A 20652-nucleotide genomic window follows, 5' to 3' on the forward strand; every position below is an offset into this window, starting at 1 on the left:
GAAAGTAACTTGGCAAATGCTAAGGAGCCTTAGAATTATTCAGCTAAAAGTATCCCTTAAGACATCATGAGACAACTCCTGAAAAACTAATTTTCTATATGAACTGTTTCTATAAGTAAATTGCTCACTCAATATAACTAGCATTAATTTGAAAATGTCTGAGAAATTATAGTGTTCTTTTTAAGAATTAAAGTAGAAATTTGGGGCCTTGGTGCCAGAATTCTTATTTTTTTTACTTTTGCTTTCTTTTTTGGTTTTTATTGCAGGTACAGATTGGGGGGTGGGTAGAGTGGGGAGTTGGTCTTGTTTGTTTTACCTTCAATGGTACCCTCTATTAATATTAGTTTCTCAGGACAAAGTATCATTCCGCTCCTTTACTATTAAGTCCAATTCCATGAAACTTATTACTGTTTGTGTTAAAAGGATTATGTTGGTAGGTGAAAATTTTGCTTCTACTTCATTAAAACAAAGATACCTATGAAGGATGAGCTGTTATAAGACTGGAGCATCCTTGCAAATATTTGTGCGACAGGAACTTTTATACCATAATGAGGTATCCAGTGGACAGACCTGAGATATTTCTCTCTACCATAACAGGTTTTTCTATCCTATTCCCTCATAGCTTTTCAGTTCTAGTAGAATTTGTACAGTGTACAGAAATCTGGAATAATTCACATATTTTGAGATTTGTTGTATTGTTCTTATCCTGTAACTATTTTTACTGAGACATAATTCATATACCATATATTATAATTCACAATGAATTATAAAATGCACAGTTCAATGGTTTTTCATATATTCACAGATAAGTGTAAGTATCACCACTGGCAATTTCAGAACATTTTTGACACCTCAGAAAAAAACCCCACTATCCTCCTATACTTTTTCCAGCCTTAAATGATTACTAATCTATTTTCTGTCTCTATAGATGTCCCTATTCTGGATTTTCATATGAATGGAATAATATAATACATGGACTTTTGTGACTAGCTTCTTTTACCTAGCATAATTTTTTCAAGGTTCATCTAAGTTGTAGCATGTATCAGCATTTCATTCATTTGCATAGCTGCATAATATTCCACTATATGAATATACTACATTTTATTTATTCATTTGTACACTGCTGGACAGTTGGGTTATTTTGAACTTTTGACTATTTTGAGTAATGTCGCCATAGACTTTCATGTACAAGTTTTTGTATAGACACAGGTTTTCATTTCTCTTGTGTATATACCTAGGAATGGAATTCCTAGGTCATATGGTAACTATGTTTAATTGAGGAACTGCAAGACTGTTTTACAAAGTGGCTATACCATTTTATATTGCCATCAGTGGTGCATGAGGGTTCTGATTTCTCCACATCCTCTCCTGGATTGCCTTTAAGCAATATTGCTTTGCTAAGGATGGTGGATTAGAACAAAAGGAGGGCAACATCCTGATGATATAGTGGAGATCATACCAGTCCTACTGCCTACCTTCCAATTTCTCTTAAGTGAGAGAAAATAAACCCCTGTCTCATTTAATCCACTATTATTTCTGGTCTCTGTTAACAGCAGCTTCACACAAATCTTAACTCACGAGGTCCTATTAGCACATCTTGACTCTGGGAAGTTCTCAAAAAAATTCATGGAATTGAATATGGGAGGATTTTTTTTTCAATGGAAATGTTTCTTTTTCATCTTGTTGTACTCTGGAAAATGCACCTTATTACTTTCTGATTTCAGAACCCATGTTTCAATAACCATTCTTCTTAGAAACTGTTTCAAGTTCTCACTAGCACCTTGTGGGTGCTCTGCAAGATAGAAACAACAACTTGATCTCTTGAAACAAATGTTATAGTTGGAGCAATTTTAAAAATGGTAAGGAAAAGAAAGCACTCATTGTGGTGATGCAGAAGGAGCAGGAATTTATTTTTCCTTCCTCAAATATTATTCTAAGTATTAGGACAAGAATAAGTCTGATAAGAAGTCATTTAAAGTTTTCTCTTACCTCTCTGGGAGCCCAGGGAATTTCAGTGCCATGTTGAATAGAAAATGCTTGTATCACATATTTGTTCACTTTTAGACATTGCCTTTGAAACCACTTAGCCTCTGTGACAGGTTATTACATTCACGGCCACAGGTTTCCACATTGGCCTTTGGAAAAGTAAAAGGAAACCTGAGTAATTAGTTACATATCAGCTTTCTCCTTTTCTTCCCCCAGTGCTTTTGTTCTAATCATCTGCATTTTGAGGGGACACTCTGAACATACAAGCAACCTGCCATTCTACTAGCTCTCTTGTAACAAATGTAAATATCTGTCCCAATGTCAGGCTTTGATGAATGGGGTTTCTTATATGTTTTCATGTAACCAGTAAATCACTACTGGTGGAAAGGAGAAGATTACAGAGTCGTTGTGTGATCTATTCCTTTCTCAATTCTTCAATTAACTGAAGCTAGTCAGCCAACATGTATTGAGCACTTATGATTTATTTCATTCTGTTAAAAAATAATCATTTTTTCTTTTTAACTCCTGATAATAGATTTTTACACATAAGTTAACAGTTCTTGGAATCAAATTTACATCTTAAAACAAAATATCTTAATCGTCTTTCTTTTGCAAGGAAGCCTGCATTTCTCATTTTAAAGACTTCCCCCTGCCTATTTTCCTACTTACAAACAGCAAACAGCAAAATCATTTGCCTTGTGTTGTCATCAGGTTAGTCTGAATGTTTCTTATAAAAGCCAAATAAATAGGAGAAATGCTTTACTCTCCCAAAATTTCTCTTGAATCTTAGCTTTACAATAATTTCCTATTTTGTAGACTATCTTCATTTGCTATTTATTTAATAAACATTTATCAAGGACCTCATGTTTACTTAGCTTCATATTTTGTGTTATACTGGAATAGGCTCAAATCTATGACACACAGAATCTCCAAAGAGCAACTTTATAAGTTATGCAAATTTCTGGGGTTGTGCCATTTTATTACCTTTCTATTAAAATGTCAACATCTTCTATACTTTTTCTCTATCTATCCTGACAAGATATTCTGCCTTGAGATTAATCTAAGTCTCTTGGTTCAGATTCAAGCCCCTACTCAATAATCTCTTTATGGCACTCTTGGCAGTGTCTTCATCTCTAAAAGAGGGATAATGACTTTACCTATAGCACTGGATTGCTGTAAGGGTTAAATGTAAAGCATACAGTATATGCCTGGCACACAGCAAGCAACCCCACGCACGTTAGTTGCTGTGGATTTCAGATTTGCTTGCATCAGTACCCAATAACTTTCATTTCACCCTGTTGTTTCAACCAGTGACTATATTATGGACTTATTTATAAATATACAACACAACCAGGAATGGAGTCATAGCACATTGGGATTTCATTCCAGCTCAGATAGTATTAGGAAGCACCTATTCCAACACTTTTTCTTCATGTGATCCGTACACTGCAGGGTAATCCAGAAACAAGGGTTTGGTTCTTTCCTGGTGACAAAGGATAAGAGAAGATGAAACGGCTATAAAAGTCAGTCATTTAAATATAAAAGATATACGAATAGATGGAAATGCAAAAATGAATATAGTATGTATATAGTGTATATGTATATATATACATATATATATATATATATATATATATATGATATCTATGTGTGCACACACACACACACAGCTGTTTTTTAAACACAGCCATTTTTCTTTAAGTCCAAACTTGATTTCCAGTACAGGCCCCTGTAACTTAACTTGGCATTCAGGTCATGAAGTTCCCCCTACCCTAAGGCCACAGAGATCAGCGGTAGGGGCAAACCGCGCGCCTACTGACAACGCCGGGGAACCCTGGGGCGCTCGCCGTGGCTCCCACCTGTCCGCCAGGTCATTGTGACGCAAATGCTATGGACACGTGGAACACCTGCGGGAGGGCAGGGGCGGGGTCACTCCGGCGGCAGATGCGAGCGGGGGCTACCTCAGGAGATGGGGATCGTGGAAAGACCCCAGGGAGTAGAGAGAGAGAGAGACTCACTCCCCCCATCCCCGACCCGCCCCAAACAAGGTGAGGCCATAGCCACCTCCCCGCCCGGGTCCCGGGCTCCTTGTGGGAGGGGGCGTCCGGGAGGGGCGCCTCCGGGAGGGGCGGAGTGGGGCCGGCAGGCGGCGGCCGCTCGGGGCGGCGGCGCGGGCAGGGAGGCGCGGGCGCCGCTCCCCCGGGCCGCTGCGCTGCGCTGCGGTGCTCGGGGCTCTGCCGCCTGCTATTCCGGCTGGCGGCGGCCGCCGCAGGAAGGGCCGGTTCCTGCGCTCCCCCACCCCGCCCCCTTCCCCGCTTTCTGCTGACGCTGACGTCGGGTGAGGGAGCCGGAGGGACGCTCCGACCGCCGCCGGGAGGCTCCCAGGGGCCGGGGCGCCGAGGTACCTGCCCTCCGGGGCCGGGGCCGGGGCGGGGGCGCGCCGGGCGGGCTGCAGGCAGTAGCGGGAGACGCCCGGCAGCCGGGGCGCCAGTTAGGGGCGGCGTCCTCTGCCCTCCGCGGGTGGCGGGTGACGGGCGGGTCGTCCCCTCGGGTCCCTGACGCCCGTGAGGGAGACGCGTCAGCCCCTTCCCCTCCCCCGCCTCACCCTCCGGCCTGGGCAGGTCTGGAGGATGCGCGCGCCATTGGAGCGTGCGTCAGCCCCGGGGGCGCGGGAGGGACGCGTTCCCGGCTCCGGCCGCAGCTCTCGCCCCGGCGCTGGGGTCGCTGGCACCCCCGCCAGCCCACCCACGCCGTGCCTCGCCTTCCCAGTGGCCCCAGCCCCAGGACCCCGAGGTCCCTTCTGGGCAGAGACTTGCGTCCAGGGCTGACTTGTTGACAAGTTCACCTGCCGCGGCGCCTGGTGTTCGCTATGTCTCTTCGCCCCGTTGCCGGTTGTTGGCAGTGGCGGCGGAGAGCAGATGGGTAGCTTTTTATAATCACTAGTGCCAGGAGGCCTGAGCTTGGTCCCCTGCGGGCGAGGTGCTAGCTCACTAGTCTTGGGCTAGACAGGTGCAAGAGTCCCTAAGCAGGCCAGGTTCTTGCAATCCCTAGCGCGCCGGTTTCCTTAGGGTGCTGCTGACTCCGCCTTTCCTGTCCTGGGGCTATTGCAGCTCCGGCTTCCTCTAGAAATGAACATATCCTGTTGTTATGTCTGCCTTTTCCCCAAAGCGGCTCTCCGTTAACCTTTCCCACTGTCTTTTTACTTGGAGTGCCCCAAAGCCACTCACCTTATTTTGGAGGTCAGAAAAGTATCTCGCCCTTACGCTGGCGAAACGCATTTTAACTACCTGGTTGGGGAAGTTGGAGAGAATTATGTTCTCTTCTTTTAGCATAAAAAAATAAGGTTTTCTCCATAGACCTGGGTGGCAGCCTTAGTAACCGAGATCGGGTAACAGTCTAAAAATTATCAAGGCCTGGGAAATATATCACCAGCTGATTTGGGAATGACACTGAATGCAGAAACAAAGGCACATAAGGCATTCATTTGTCATTAAGATCCTATAAATTATGACTCATTGCAAACATGTTTGTGTCCGTACATTTCTGTCAAATCTCTCCAGAAAAATCTCAAGTTGGTTTCTGTGGCCCTCTGGCTTAGATTTGAGATCTGAACTGTTCCTGGGGTTGGGAAGCGAAATGGGAAATGCTTAACTAGTTTGAAATCAATGCTCCAGACTCAATCTCTTACTTTCTGTTAACACACACACACACACACAATGCTTTTAAGTGAGTTTTCAAACCAAGTATTTCTTTTTTAGGTTTCAGTCTTTATTTTTGAAACATCTTTGGAGAGAATACCATAGGGACAAAATTGGTTTATAGTTCTTTATAGCTCAAATATTGCTGTTTGGTTTTGGACTCATACTGTGTATATATTTTTAATTGCAGATGTTGCTTTCTAATTGTGTCTTCTTATATTACATAGATGAATAGTTGTGCTGTTATTAAAGATGAATCTTTGGGAAACGTAACAGTTAAGCTACAGAGGGCTACTTGTAATAATGGAGAGACCACTAAAAACTGACCCTGGATCCTCCAGCATGGATCACCTAATGCTAAAGACACTGAGTGGTTTATTTTGTAGCTGTTTTATCTGCATTTGGTACACTTAAGTAACTGAAAGCTTTCTCTAAGCATCCTGGGGGTGGTGCATATCTCTCCTTATCAACCTTATGAAAAGTACAGAAAATGTTGTTGTTCAAAAGAAAACCTTCAAAATCGCTTCAATGTCAAGGTATTTGACTGAACAGTGCATTTTTTTCAGGTGTGAGCAGTCCTATTAGAGGTAGGGAGGTATGGCAACTGTGATAGGACAGGAGGCTAAACCTGTGTTTGGTGTGAACTTTAAGGTTACAAGAACCTCCTGCAGGAGAGGGTGAGGAAGTGGATAGACCACGAGGCGCAGGAAGAATGTTTATTCTTTATTAATTGAGCTAACAGCCAGAGGCCTGAGGGTATGTAGCAGCATTTATGATCAGCGTTCTGGTCCCAAGTGTCCTTTTATTCTGTCTGCATTATCAGATTTATAGGAACCATGGATAAAGATTCGATCTGCATATTTTTGTCCACACGGCCAATATAGATCATTAATGAACCTTTTCCCCACCCTGCCACCATCCAGACTCTGCCTCAGCAGAGCCTTAAACTCAAAAACTGATAGAGGAAAAGCATTTCTTCCCTATTTTTTTTTCCTTGACTCCCAATCTGATAAAGTTTTGTAGCACAATCATGTCCAGCACTGGGAAGGAGTACAGAGGACAAACAGGCTTTGGATGTGGCTAGAGCATGATTGGAACCGCTGCTGTAGCCCCTAGCTAGCCATGCGGTTAGGCTCTCTAGATCACTACTTCCTTATCAGTAGAACAGGAAGATCCATCTTTTAGGGTTGTGATGGGGATTAGAGATTATATATGATGCTTTGCATTGTAAATAGGACTCGAGTAGTCATGATAAATTATTCTTTCACATGCTCAATATATGGTATCTGTATTGGAAAAGGGTGCTACTGCTTTACCTGTGATAGGAAATGTATTCCAATTTTATTTTGAGTAGTTTCATTTTGTACCAATACCGAGACCCTGGGCTTTATAGAAAATACTCTCTAAAGTGGGGGGATGCAAGCTGTAGTCCAGGAACAAAGCAAAGCTAATTTGTTCCAGTGGGGATAGATCTTCCACACCCCTGCCACTCAAACGTGGTCCGTGGACTAGCAGCATTGGCTTCCCCTGAGAGCTTGTTAGAAATGCAGACTCTTAGCCTGCCTGCCCTTCTTCTTACCCCAGACCCACCAAATTCAAATCTACATTTTAACAAGATTCCCCATGTGTACATTAAAATTTGAGAAGCATTGATGTAAGCTGGTGTTTCTCAAACTTCAGTGTCCCAGAGAATCATGTGGGGGCTTGTTAGATGTGGATGCCCAGCCTGGCCTCCCCATCTGCTGTTACCTGAGGTAGCTCTGATGCCCAGGGTCTTCTGCTGCTGTTTGAGAAACACTGCACCAGGCTATCCAGCACAGGACTCTAAATGAGCCTCTGTCCTCGTCCTTAACAAAACACTTTGGCAACCATGACCTTATTTGATAGTCAACCCCTTTTGAGGTAAATAGGTATTGTCATCCCCATCTATCTGGTAAGGACTATAGGCATGATTTGCCCTGAATAATGCATATGGTAGAACTGCCTTGAATTCTCTATCAATCCTAATTGACCACACTTTTTATTACTGTAGCATTAAATTAATATAGTTTTTGTTTGGGTTTTTGGGGATGAGGTCTATAAGTAATTTTTGCAAATACTAATGAATCTCAGCAGGACAGGGATAACTATACATGAGAGAACCTTTTATACAGGCTTTTAAAACAAAGCCTTTCTTCTACCTAACCCTAGGCCATTAACTTAAGATAACTGGTTTTAGGTTTTATCATAAAATGAGGATGATGTCAACTTGGCAGTGTTGTGAGTATAAGCAGTGATGTGGATACAGTGTACATTTCAGTGTCTGAGAAGTGGCAGTTCCTCAATCAGTGGTGACTGCTTGTCCCAATGAGACACTTGTCCCTAGTGAGTTCATGACAAGTTGGGAAAATGACACCCTGCGTCACTTATGAGAATCACTGTCTCGCTGAGTCAGATGACATCATTCATCAGGCCTCTGCCCAAATCAGAGAAGAGGGGTGACTTAGTATTCAGTAAGCATCTGTTGTGTACGTACCATGTCCCATGCACTTTGCTAAATGCTGGGCATGCCAAGGCAAGACCCAGACCTACCGTGCTCTGGAGGAGCCTATAGCTATTAAGAGAGACAGAGGAGCCTTTCAGGAAAAGCACGGAGGGGATAGAGAGAGGCACAGGGGCGTATGAAACCCAGGGCCCATGCATCCCATCCAGACAGAGCAGAAGGCAGAGAAAACCTGGGAGGGTTCATGAAGGAGGTTGCCTTTTAATTGAGCCTTAAAGGACCAATAGGAATTCAGCAGGGGAATACGGTTTGGGAGGAGGGAAAGAGTTCCCAACAGAGCATTCCTGTGTACAGAGGTTCAGAGATAAGGGAGAGAATCCTGGCAAACAGTCCTTATGTCTGGAGCCTGATGTACATGTGTGTCCCTTATTAACTGAGTGGCCTTGGGCAAGTGTGATCATCTGTGAGTTGGCAGGATTAAATGCATCAATCATTGTAAGCATAGGGCTAATTTCAGTTATGTGCAAGATAGTTGTGGAGGGGAAGAGGTTATTAGTAGAAAATAGGGGACTCATATTAAAAAGTCATTAAAATTAGAGAATAATGCAGGAGTTAATTTTAGAATGCATGTAATTAAAAGAGGGTGACTGGAAAAGGACAATGTAATACAGTACTGTGGAGTGGGAAGCACAAGGTACATGCATTCAGAGATGGACCACTGCGTATATGGATGATAGTCATTATTCTAAGAGTCTAGATTAGAGGCTATAAAGATCCTCTAGTTCTGGGTGGTGACAGTATTTGCACAAGAAGTGACTCTTAAATATTGCAGCTATTTTCCAAGAGCACACACATTGAAAATCCATCCCATTACTTACCATCATTATCATCACTCACTCCCATTTCTCTGTTTTCAGAGTAGGAACACAGACACCAGTGTCAGAAACCTAATAGTACTTAGGGGAGATCCAGCCTTCTCTGTGATGTTTTCTTGGTAGAAATCAGAGACCAAATTTTAGTAAATGGTGCCCCCTTTCCTTATTCATAGGAACCCTGATAGCCAGCAGGAGTTCATCAGCATCTGCAGGTTTTGTTGCGCCTAGTAGTACCATGGTGGCAATGGATTTGGAACTAACAGCATCTTAGCCTGTGATTGGGAGAGATTGTTTTCATAGAAATGTAGCCCATTAACCAACCTGCTTTCATCCAGAAGTAGAGCAAGGTGGTTAAAAAAATAGGAACTTAGGACTCAAAGAGCAGACTTGACTGAGTTTACTAGTTGTTAACTTTGGGCAAATTACTTCACCTATCTAAGCTTTTTTTTCTCACTTGCAAAATGGAAGTGATATCCCTTCCATATTCTATATTGTATGGAAATGAGATGATGGTGTTAAGTGCTTCACATATGCAGAGTGCTCAGTAAGTGTCAGCACATAATTATTGCCCATGTCTAGCACATACTTACTAGATGCCTACTGTGCTTCAGGTGCTGTGTTGGTGCCAGGGAGGCCAAGATTAACTTAAGGGTCCCTGCCCTCAAAGAGCCTACAGTCTGCTGCAGGAGATACAGATGTAATTAGCTGATTGCAAGAGCACAGTGGGAAAGCAGTGGCACCACCAGCACGGGGCAGTCAATTCTTCAGTAGGGAGGGCAGGAGTGGCAGTTCCCTAGGGGAGAGGGCCAAGGGCAGGTGTTGGATTGGGAAGGCTTCACTGAGAAGGTGGCATGTGAGGACAGTCTTGATGTAAGTTGTAATTTGGTCATTTGAACAAAGGAGAGGAGGACATTCCAAGTGCATCTCCAAGTGTTGAAATGGCATAGTATATTCAGGGAAGCTCTAGCATTCTGAAATGACCAGAAGTAACAGTTTTATGTGAGATATAGTAAAATTTTGGGGGAAGGGAGCTAGGATATAAAGGGGCTTGTGTTTTTTGCTAAGAAGTTTGGAATTTCTCTAGTGGCAAGAGAAAGCAACGAAAACATTTTAAGTAGGAGAAAGGAATGATTAGATTTGCATTTTATAAGTAAGAGTTCAGGCCATGGTGTAAAAGGTTGGAATAGGCAGACATAGGGATAGTATTGTGTCTTAAGGCCTAAGTCCCATTTGTGACAATAAAAAGGAGATGATGAATTTAACCACATTTTCAGAGGGAGAATGGAAAGAACTCAGAGATTGCTTGCAAAAGATAAGGTAGAAGTCATTTACAACTTAGGCCACTCAGTGGATTTAGTGCTGGAAATTGACAGAGGGACCCCAGGAAGAAGAATGACTTGGGGGTAGAGATGGAGAGAGAGAGAAGTTGAGTTTTGGATGTATTGAATTTAAAGTGCTTATGGGACAGCCACGTAAACTCAAGAGTTGGAAATGTGGATCTGGGGTTCTGGAGAGTGTCTAATTTCAGAAGTCATTGGGATATAGCTGGTGGTTCAAGCATGGAAGTGTATGAAATCACCTAAGGAGTCCAAGTGAAGTGTAATAGAAGACAGCCAAAGTTGGAATCTTATAGATCACTGATATTTGATATATGGGCACAGAGGAAGAAAAGCTAACAAAGGAAATTGAAAAGATACAAAAGTGTAGAGAATGTATCCTGAGAAAAGGAAAGCATTTTAAGCAAAAATAAGGGAGCATAGTTGAAGGTCAAGTGAGACGAGGCCTTAAGTTGAGCCCACAGTGCAAGACTTTCTCTGTATGGTGGAGAAAGGAAGCAGACAGTGTGGGCTTAGAAGAACTCAGACTGTGAGAAGGAAGAGGATGGTAACCAGAGGGAGAAAGAGGTTGAAGCATGTAGGCTGAAGACAGAAAGCAAGGGAGGTTGACTAACTTGATAGAGAAGGGTTAATAGATGGACTAAGGTGGGAAGGGGCATGAGTATGAGAATATCCCTCCTACAGAGAAGGAAGGGAGCAGCAGGGGTTATGGCCATGGTGCTTGATAGTTCCAAAGAACTGAGCACGGGTGCATGCAGAGTGCAAGCTGTGTGAGAAGGTGCCCAGTGCAATGCCAAGGCCATGGCTCCCCAGAGCACATGAGGAAGGAGACTGCCTAGCATCATCCGGAAGAGTTTTCTTCCACCTGCTGCTCCCTGAGGGTGAAGGGTTGAGTGTCCTTGTACCTAATGCTGTCTCCTCCCTCCCTCGGTGTTGCCATATGCAGCACTGGCGTCACTGTGAAGTATATGCATGCTGTGTTGGTGCCAAACCACTCCCCGCTTTCTGCTTCCTGCTTCTCTCTCCTCTGCACTCCTGACTTGGAGCTCAGCTCCTTCCTGGTGCTTCTACCTAGGCCTGCCCTACCTGGCATATGCCTAATGGCCTTGTCTTTCCTGACCCCCAGAGAAACAACCAGTCATGTGCCTTATGAGCTCTGGGCTTTGCTGCACTTTCATCCCACAAACTTATTCCCTGAGAAAGTAGAGAGAATGTGGAAAAGGGATCTTTTATTTGTCCTCAAATAACACCAACTAGATGGCCGAGCAGGGGCAAGCATGGCTCTGTTATTGGGAGCATATGAGCATATGGAGCTTTGTCCTTCTGTCTGCTCACCTTTGCTGCTGACTTTTAAGGTCCCTTTCTTGCTCCTCCCTCCCCTGTCTGGACTGCCTGCATTCCTCCTTGCTCATAAGCCACCCGAAACTCAAACATGATTTACCTGCTGCAACGTAATCAAGCAAAGTCCCCAAACATGTGCCATTTCCAGAGAAGGGAGCTGTGGTGTTTTTTTTTTTACAGGGCTTGTGCACAACAGAGACATTTTATAAACCACATATTGGTATCTGTATATTTCAGTCATTTAAGACTAATGAAATGTGCCTTACTATGTGCCTTGGGAAATTTTCCTCAGTCCTGGGCCTCAGTTCCCTCATCAGTGAAAAGAGGAGAGTGGTCTAAAATGATCTATCAATTCTCTCTGGCTGTCAGCTAGGAGATCCTGTGGAGTCATAACAAATTGTTAGATCATCTCTTTAGGAGGCTCCAAATTGTGAATTTAACCTTAAAGGAAGAGAACTTTGTAAACATTAGTGTTTCCCTAATTATCCTGTGATTGCTGACATTATGCTTATGTGCAATTTCGTGTAATTATGGCCCCGACATTCATGGTCTTGTTCCTCCTGCACACTTGTTATTAATCATTTGTACCTTTCAATTTATGTATGAATTACACTTGTCCCTTGGCATATGAGGAGGATTAGTTCCAGGACCACCCTCGGATACCAAAACCCGTTCACACTAACGTCCTGCAGTCCACCCTACAAAAAGTCATCTCTCTGTATATGTAGGTTTTGCATCCCACGAATGCTATATTCTCAGTTCCCCTGTGGTTGAATAAAATCTATGTGTAAATGGACCCATGTAGTTCATTCTTTTTTTTTTTTTAATTTCAGAATATTACAGGGGCACAAATGTTTTGGTTACATGGATTGCTTTTGTACTGCTTGAGTGAAAGTTATAAGTGTGCCCATCACCTAGATAGTGAATGTTGTACCTGTTAGGTATAATTTCACCAGTTTGTTCTTCCATGTAATTCAAAGGTCAACTGTATGTTATATGTTTCCTTTACAAATATATGTATATATTTTATATGTGTGGGTATATATTTATATATATTATATACAGAGGGAGAGGATGTCCTATATTTTCACTTCTGATGCTCTTATGATAACCCATCCATTTCACTTAGCATTCATATGAATCTGATTTAAAGCACATAGTACATTTTGCACATAGATTTGGACCTTTTTAAAACAACTTATATGAAAGTGTAGAGTATAATCATTTTTAGGGCATTTAAAAAGATACATTTTATTTTTGTAATGACGTCTCTGACAGAATAACTATCAGACATTCTGAGCAGAAAAACATTCTGAGCTGTTTAAAGATATTCATATCTAACACCATATATTGGTGGCCTAAGTTATGGAATTAATTTTTAGCTCTTTGCTATTTTACTTAATGACTTAAACCAAGGTTGGCCAACAAAAATATAATAACAGGCACATACATAATTTAAAACATTCTAGTAGTGGTAAAATAATTTTAGTTTAAAAAACTAAAAAGAAACAGGTGAAATTAACTTGATTTTATTTAACTCAGTATATCCAAAATATTATTTCAACATAAAATATAAAAGGAAATATATAATATATAAATAAACAAAATATAATTAAATATAAAATAGAATATATAATACATATAAATGTAGTTATATAAAAATCAAATATATGCAGATATATCAGAAATACAAATAATTTAAAAAAATATAAAACATATATTTATATTAATGAGAATTAATACTAAGTCTTCAAAATCCTGTGTATTTTACATTTAGAATACATCAGAATTCAGAGTAGCCATATTTCAGGTGCTTATATTACATGTGGCTATGTTGACAGCTGCTATATGGGACAGCATAGTCTTAGATGATACAATTAATTTATCTCAGGTTATTCTTCCATAAAACTACTTTAAAGTTGTGTCATTCCTTTAAAGAAACATTTACAAGAGCCTTCCAAGTTTTATAATTGAATCTCAGTTAAAATGTATTTTAAAGGTAACATTTTGTCCTATCATTTAATAATGTTCTGTGCTGACACTGAAGGGTGTAGTATTTTCTTACAGAAGTTGATTGAGACCTTTGTCTGATTAGGGTGTTCCTTCATTCTTTGCCATTTAAGGTTAAGCTTTTAGAGAAAAGGACATCATAAATAGAGATTAAAATCTGTATGTTAGATTTGAGTTGGCATTTAAAAGTTATATAAACCAACTTAAATAAAAATCAAAGGTGAATATAATTTGTACGATAAGGTTTTTTTTTAATTAATTTTTTATTTAGCAGAGGGAACCTCTTTGTTCTTTTTATGTTTCTATTCTTCTAATCCATCATATATTATTAGGTCTTGTAGATTTCTTTTAGGTTCGTTGTTTGCAAATGCCAGCCTCTTTGTTATTGCTGCTGTGATTTTGGGGTGTAGCTTAAAATTCACCATCGGCCATCCTTTGAAAGGAGGGCTGTAAGCAAGAGAAAGAAGAGCAAGACCAGACAACACCCTTTGTGAGCAGTTTGAGTTTTGCAATTTGTCTTTAGTTTGTTTTGTGGGATATAATATTTTAAAATAATATTAATGTTGAAGTGATAGCATTTTAGAGAATACCTTGGCCTTCTTTTTTTTTTTTTTTTTTTTTTTGAGTCAGAGTCTCACTTTGTTGCCTAGGCTAGAGTGAGTGCCGTGGCGTCAGCCTAGCTCACAGCAACCTCAGACTCCTGGGCTCAAGCGATCCTTCTGTCTCAGCCTCCCAAGTAGCTGGGACTACAGGCATGCGCCACCATGCCCGGCTAATTTTTTCTATATATATTAGTTGGCCAATTAGTTTCTTTCTATTTATAGTAGAGACGGGGTCTCGCTCTTGCTCAGGCTGGTTTTGAACTCCCGACCTCGAGCAATCCGCCCGCCTCGGCCTCCCAGAGAGCTAGGATTACAGGCGTGAGCCACCGCGCCCGGCTCTTTTTTTTTTTTAAAGTTTCTGTTATATTTGATATTTTCCTTTGAGAAACATCTCTTGGAATATATGAAGAAACTTGTTAAGTGGCTGATCAATGTTTCATTCCCAGCATTTCTCCTTATGATTTTGACCTTTAACCTAATTTTGGACAAGTCATCTCCATTTTTTAGAACCTCAGTTTCCTCATCTTTAAAAAGAAATATGTTGTGCTCATTATCTTTAACCTTTCTGTCAGATATAAATGTCTCTGAAAATAATTAAAATTAATTTTATAGTTTTTGTGACTGAGGACATCTGTGATGTCAGCTAGCCTAGTCTACTACTTTGCAGATGAGCTAAGTGGAACCAGATAGGTAAAGGGACTTGGTCAGGTTTATGGCATGGTCACGGATTTACCAGCTCTTATTTATATTGAGAAGCCTATTAGAAAGCATTAAAAATGTTTACTTTAGGAATGAGATTTTATTTTATGTATTTATTTATTTATTTCATCATATTATGGAGGTACAAATATTGTTAGGGTTACAAATATTGCCCCTGCCCCCCTCCCTCCCCCTAATATGTCCAATCCCCCGGTGGTGTGTATGTATTTATTTTTGAGACAGAGTCTCACTCTGTTGCCCAGGCTAGAGTGCCTTGGCGTCAGTCTAGCCTACAGCAACCTCAAACTCCTGGGCTCAAGTGATCCTCCTGCCTCAGCCTCCTAAGTAGCTGGGACAACAGGCATGCGCCACCATGCCCAGCTAATTTTTTTCTATATATTTTTAGTTGTCCAGCTAGTTTCTTTCTATTTTTAGTAGAGACTGGGTCTCACTCTTGCTCAGGCTGGTCTTGAACTCCTGACCTTGAGCAATTCTCCCACCTAGGCCTCCCAGAGTGCTAGGTTTACAGGAGTGAGTCACTGCACCCAGGTAGGAATGTGATTTTAATAGTTTTAGGGAGTCATTAACCATAATTACTGCCTGTATTTAACACTTGAGTTCTTTTGAATCATAAATAAAATGATTGTTTGGAAATATCTTAAGAAAATTAACAGAAAATGCAAATTATAATAGTGACTTGCATCAGTAGAGTTTAAATAAAAACTCATCCATATTTTGGCTACCTTGAATAAGGTCAGAATTCTGTTTTCTTTTATAAGGTTTGCTGACTTGCAAAATGAAAGCATGATCCCATTTCTCATTTACTTGTGAATTTATGAAATGTCAAAAATCATTTGCAGGAGACACAAAACTAGAAACAGAATCCATTTAGTGTTATGTGGAATGCTCAAGTAATCATAACCACATCAAAATCTAAAAGGAGAAGCTGTGTGGTACCTCAGAGAGAGGAAAAAAACACCCATACCAACTAGTCAAAATCACATTACTTTAATTAATGTTTAGCTTTTGAAAAAATGGAAGGCTAATTCAACTTCCCACCCTCCATGGGAATCTCCTTTTCTCAATTAATTGAGAACACAATTTGATGAATCAAGATTTTTAAAATAATAATATAGTTAATTATGCCTGGAGGCATTATTCCAGTTTTTTTTACTGTTTTTTTTTTTTACTGAAACTATTTTAATATTTATACTCAAAACACACTTGCTTCTCTTAATAAAAATTATAAAAATCATTATCAACATAAGAGAAAGTAACTAGAGACAAATATTTAGGAACAAAAGATGAAAACATACCTAGCCCAAAAGAAATGTACAGACATTCAATTGTATTTTACCAGAGGTACCTAGAACCTCTGACAAATTGTATTTCTTCTGTTCATTACCAAGTGTAGGAGCCGGCATAGAAGCCCTGGCTCTGAAGCTAATTGTGTTTGTTTTCTCAGGGCCTGACACTCACTTCCCTGGATCACAAGTCCCCATTTCAGAAGCAAGAGGCTTCATTCAGTTGTTTTTCACCTCCTTCTAGGCTCTACATTGTATGACTTCCATTTGTTCTGAAATTACACACCAGAGAAATAAACCCAAAGATCTGCGTTACTTAAGATTATCTATAAAGAAATGGGCTAATAAACTGGCAAGGAGGCATACATTTCTGCTTCCCTGAAGAAGAGTTAACTACATTTGAGTTTTATAATTATTGCCTGACGTGTAAGTTTCAGTGTATGAAAGAACAAAATGTTGAAAACTGGTCATATTTCTAGATGAAGTTGATCTCTGAAATAATGGGAAAATGGAACGAAGAGGAAATTACATAAATTAGTATCATGCAATTGGAAGCAAATTCCAAGAGACATGCCACAAGCTTCCAGCGTTTGTGATGGATGGTCAAGACTGACTCCCTAGCACAAAAAGCTGCTTACTAAATGGGAAATGAACAGCATTGAATGTCCACCCTCCAGTGGCTACTGAGTCCGTCTAAATGCTGAAAGTGGCACACAGTGCCTTCAGAGACTGGCCCCTCTGTTTTCCCTGTCACATCTCTTGTCTTTCTTTAAGTTATAGTAATGCATAACTGCTTAGGGTTGGTTACATGCACCAACATGCAGTTCTGCTGTGGAAGAATTTGTTCCTTGCATTCCCTCTGCCTAGAATAACAACTGCCCCCCAACCACACACACACACTCCCACCCTTTGCTTGACAAGCTACTACTAATTCTTAGAGACTACGCCCAGAAGCCACGTAGGAAGCCAGCTCTGTGCTCCCTGTTCTATGTCCCTCTAACCCTCAGCCCCTTCCTCTGCTGTTGCATTCATGCCACAGCACAGGTAACACTTGACATGTTCTGGCTGCAGATTCTTTCTTTCAGTTATATGTAAGTAGCCCCCCAAAGTCTGTGGCATATAGTGATATGTAATTTTACTGAGGTTTAATTTTAAAGAATTATTCTGCATTTCATCACATAAAAGGAAGCATTGCTTGTTAGGTCTTACCATTCTGTGCCCCCTGAAGAAAGAAAAATGACTGCCTAACACTTGTCAAGGTAGTGATTGTGACATATATCCAGTTTCAGGAATGTTGGAATGTGAACAGATTTGCACCCTAGATTCCATGGCATGTGAGACTTTGAAGCTGGCATTTGGGAACAAGCAATTTCACCATGGGGTGGTTCTAACCTACCACTTTGCACCCACATCACTGCAAGACTGTTCTGTTCTGAAAGTGTTTTTCTTATGGGGGAAAAATGGCCTCCTTCCCAAAGAAAGCTAAATTCTGGTGTGCACAACAGAACTGAAGAGCTCTGAGGTAGTGACAATTTTTATCTAGGAAATTTTGGATAACTTAGAGAGGAAAATGACAAATTTGGCATTGGCTCTGATCTGCAATTCAAGAGTCCACCGTATGCTCACTACAGCATAAGAAAAAGGGATTCTGGACTCAGTTTCAGGTAGTACTCCAACTAACAGGAAAACTGCTCACTGAGTAGAAGAGGGAAATCTACTGGTAAAGTTGGAAAGATAATTAAGCATTCGACATCCTTAGGAAATGTGATTCAAGAGGAAGCCAGTTGCCTATTGGAATATTTCTGTAAGTTAAGAGTACAATTGTGGAATGACTACTGATCTTACCTTTACTCTGAGTAAGGGTTGGCTCAAGAATTTCACATTGTTTGCATAATTCAAATGTAATTGGAGGTGCCATCAGCTAACTTCACTGCCTTTAAGAAGCTCAGAGAAAAGGGTTCTAGGCCAGAACAAGTGTTCATTGAAGCTGAAGCCAACCTATATGGAAAAAAAAAAATGCCTTCCCATATTATGTTAATGTTTCCAGGGAGAAGAATCTACTATCAGGGTTCAAGTTAGCTAAGGACAGAAAGATTCCTCTACATTGTAGCAGTGAGTTAAACTCTGTGTTTAAACCAGGTTTGCTTTAGCATTCATTCTGTGAACGTCAGGGTGTTAGGAAAATACACTTTTTCATGTCCAAGCTGTCCAGTTTGTTCAGAATGGTTTTTAAATGGCTCTAGGAAGTAGTGACAAGTGGGATAGTCATTGTAGTCTTTTGTGCATCCACATGGGGGAATAAAATTGAAGACTCAACACTGCAAGCATATAAAAAGAGGAAAAATGAGTATAGTTATTACATAGGACCCCAATGCAAAACCTGAACAGAATATTTCTCCTCCCTGTTCTCATAGTTCTCTCCACAGAGCAAGACAGTCTCTTGGCCAGATGGATGTGTTTGGGAACAGCTGTGGTTTTAATGCCTGGCCTTTGACCATGAGGTGAACATACTGCAATCTCATCAAGGTGCAGGCTGGGAAAGGCTATGGGGATTAGGCTGGTAGTCTCAGTGTCACCTAAGAAGAAGGTGCTGACCTCAGCAGCATCCCTGCCTCTGAGCAGGAAGATGTCCTTCCCCTTCGCTCTGTCTCTTACACAGAGCCTACTTCTCACCAACTCATTCCCACCCTCCCAGGGTTGTTATAACAAAATTTAGAAACTTGTTTTTCATTGATCTATTAGTCTTTGGGCCTCTACTTCTATGAGCAGGTCTTTTTTTGGGAGGAAGCAAAGATTTTTAAAGATTTAGGAGTACAAGTGTAGTTTTGTTACATGGATATATTGTGTAATAGTGAATTCTTCTGGGCTTTTAGTATAGCTGTCATCTGAGATGCATTATACCCATTAAGTAATTTCTTATCCCTCAACCCCTTCCCACCATCCTACTCTGCACAAATCTCCAACATCTATTATTCTCCAATGTCCATGTGTATATATTATTTAGCTCCCACTTTTAAGTGAGAACATGCAGTATTTGACTTTCTGTTTTTGAGTTATTTCACTTAAGTTAATAGCTTTCAGTTACATCCACGTTGCTGCAAAAGACATGATTTCATTCTTTTTTACAGCTGAGTAGTATTTATCATGTGTGTGTGTAAAGGTCTTAATTATTATTGTGGCAATGGCTTTGTCTTCTGTGAGGAGACAGGGTTCAACTGTGAAATACATTCATGCGGTCAGGCTGTGCTGACTATGACAGTATCATGCTGTTCACAGTTCCTAGGCAACTTGATACTTGCTCTTTTTTCCTTATCTCCCAAGGTCAGATGGCCATAAACAGAGCTTTAGGAACTCTTTTCTGTGCCATTAAAAGGCCCAAGGTGTGACACCATTCATTTGGGGCTTGTTTTATAAGTGCCTGTGGCAGAAATGGAGAAATAGCTTCTACTGCAGAATCATGCATGAGTTGAAATATTAACTAATCTTAGACTTCACTCCATTTTACAGAGGAAATACTTTTATAGCAAAATTTACAAATTTGGGCATTCATGAAGGTCTTGTTGTATGTCCTTTGCAAATGTTAAGGGTCTCCTGATTCTGGAAGTTGTGTTTATATATCTGTCTTTACTGCTAAACTTGCACTTGCACTGTCCAGTACTGTAGCCATTAACCCGATGTGGCTATTGAGTACTTAATGTGGCTAGTCTGAATTGAGATTTACTCAAAGTATGTAATACATACCATATTTCAGACTTGGTGCAAATATATGAATATTAACTGTATCATTAGTAATTTTTATATTTATGACATGATAAAATAATATTTTAGATATATTAGGTTAAAATAGTCACTAAAATTTATTTTACTTTTTTACTATCGCTATCTCATTTAAAATTACATGTGTAGCTCATAGCATATTTCAATTGGACAGAGCTGAGATCTAGACTGTAAGTTCCTGGAAGCCAGGGACAGTGCCTGGCACATATTCATTAGGTGCTCAATGCTTGTTGGATAAACCAAACTATTGAAATGAAAGGAATGGATGAGGATTATAATGATTTTTTAAAGCAGTGATTTTGACACTGTGGATTTGGAAAGTGATAGAGCAAGATGTGATGGATTATGTCAGAAAAATCTTAAGGTGTTTATTAATTGTCATTGGTGTGTGGATTTGGAACCTAAATGAAAAGAGATGGGAGCACTGGCTGCAGCTGCCTTCCCATGAGATGCTCAGATATGCCCTGTAGAGTTGGACTGATTTTGGACACCATAATTCCTTTGCTCTAGTGCCATATAATAGTTTGTTCAAGAAATAACC

The 20652-nt window shown here is 40.6% G+C and overlaps 1 protein-coding gene and 1 long non-coding RNA gene across 22 annotated transcripts in view; one reads left to right on the forward strand and one right to left on the reverse strand.

Moving 5' to 3' along the window:
• Positions 1 to 3342: 3342 nt before the first annotated feature.
• LOC105867265 (uncharacterized) lies at positions 3343 to 4496 on the reverse strand. The gene is made up of 2 exons (XR_012921004.1): positions 4392 to 4496; positions 3343 to 3469 (listed from the first exon to the last, which is right to left on the reverse strand). It is a non-coding gene; the product is annotated as an uncharacterized LOC105867265 (long non-coding RNA).
• Positions 3885 to 20652, forward strand: part of ICA1 (islet cell autoantigen 1) — a 148783-nt gene continuing 132015 nt past the window's right edge. For 8 of the 21 annotated variants that reach the window (XM_012757107.3, XM_020289833.2, XM_012757109.3 and 5 more), the window contains exon 1: positions 3885 to 4034. In XM_012757107.3, coding sequence (XP_012612561.2) covers positions 3956 to 4034 — 79 coding nt within the window. In that variant the 5' untranslated portion in view covers positions 3885 to 3955. Of the gene's footprint in view, positions 4035 to 4281; positions 4388 to 20652 lie in introns of those variants that run through there. The other 13 variants (XM_076006423.1, XM_076006420.1, XM_076006424.1 and 10 more) reach the window with 4 other exon arrangements.

This window comes from Microcebus murinus, chromosome 9 (assembly GCF_040939455.1).
Source record: "Microcebus murinus isolate Inina chromosome 9, M.murinus_Inina_mat1.0, whole genome shotgun sequence".
NCBI classification, from domain to species: Eukaryota; Metazoa; Chordata; class Mammalia; order Primates; family Cheirogaleidae; genus Microcebus; species Microcebus murinus.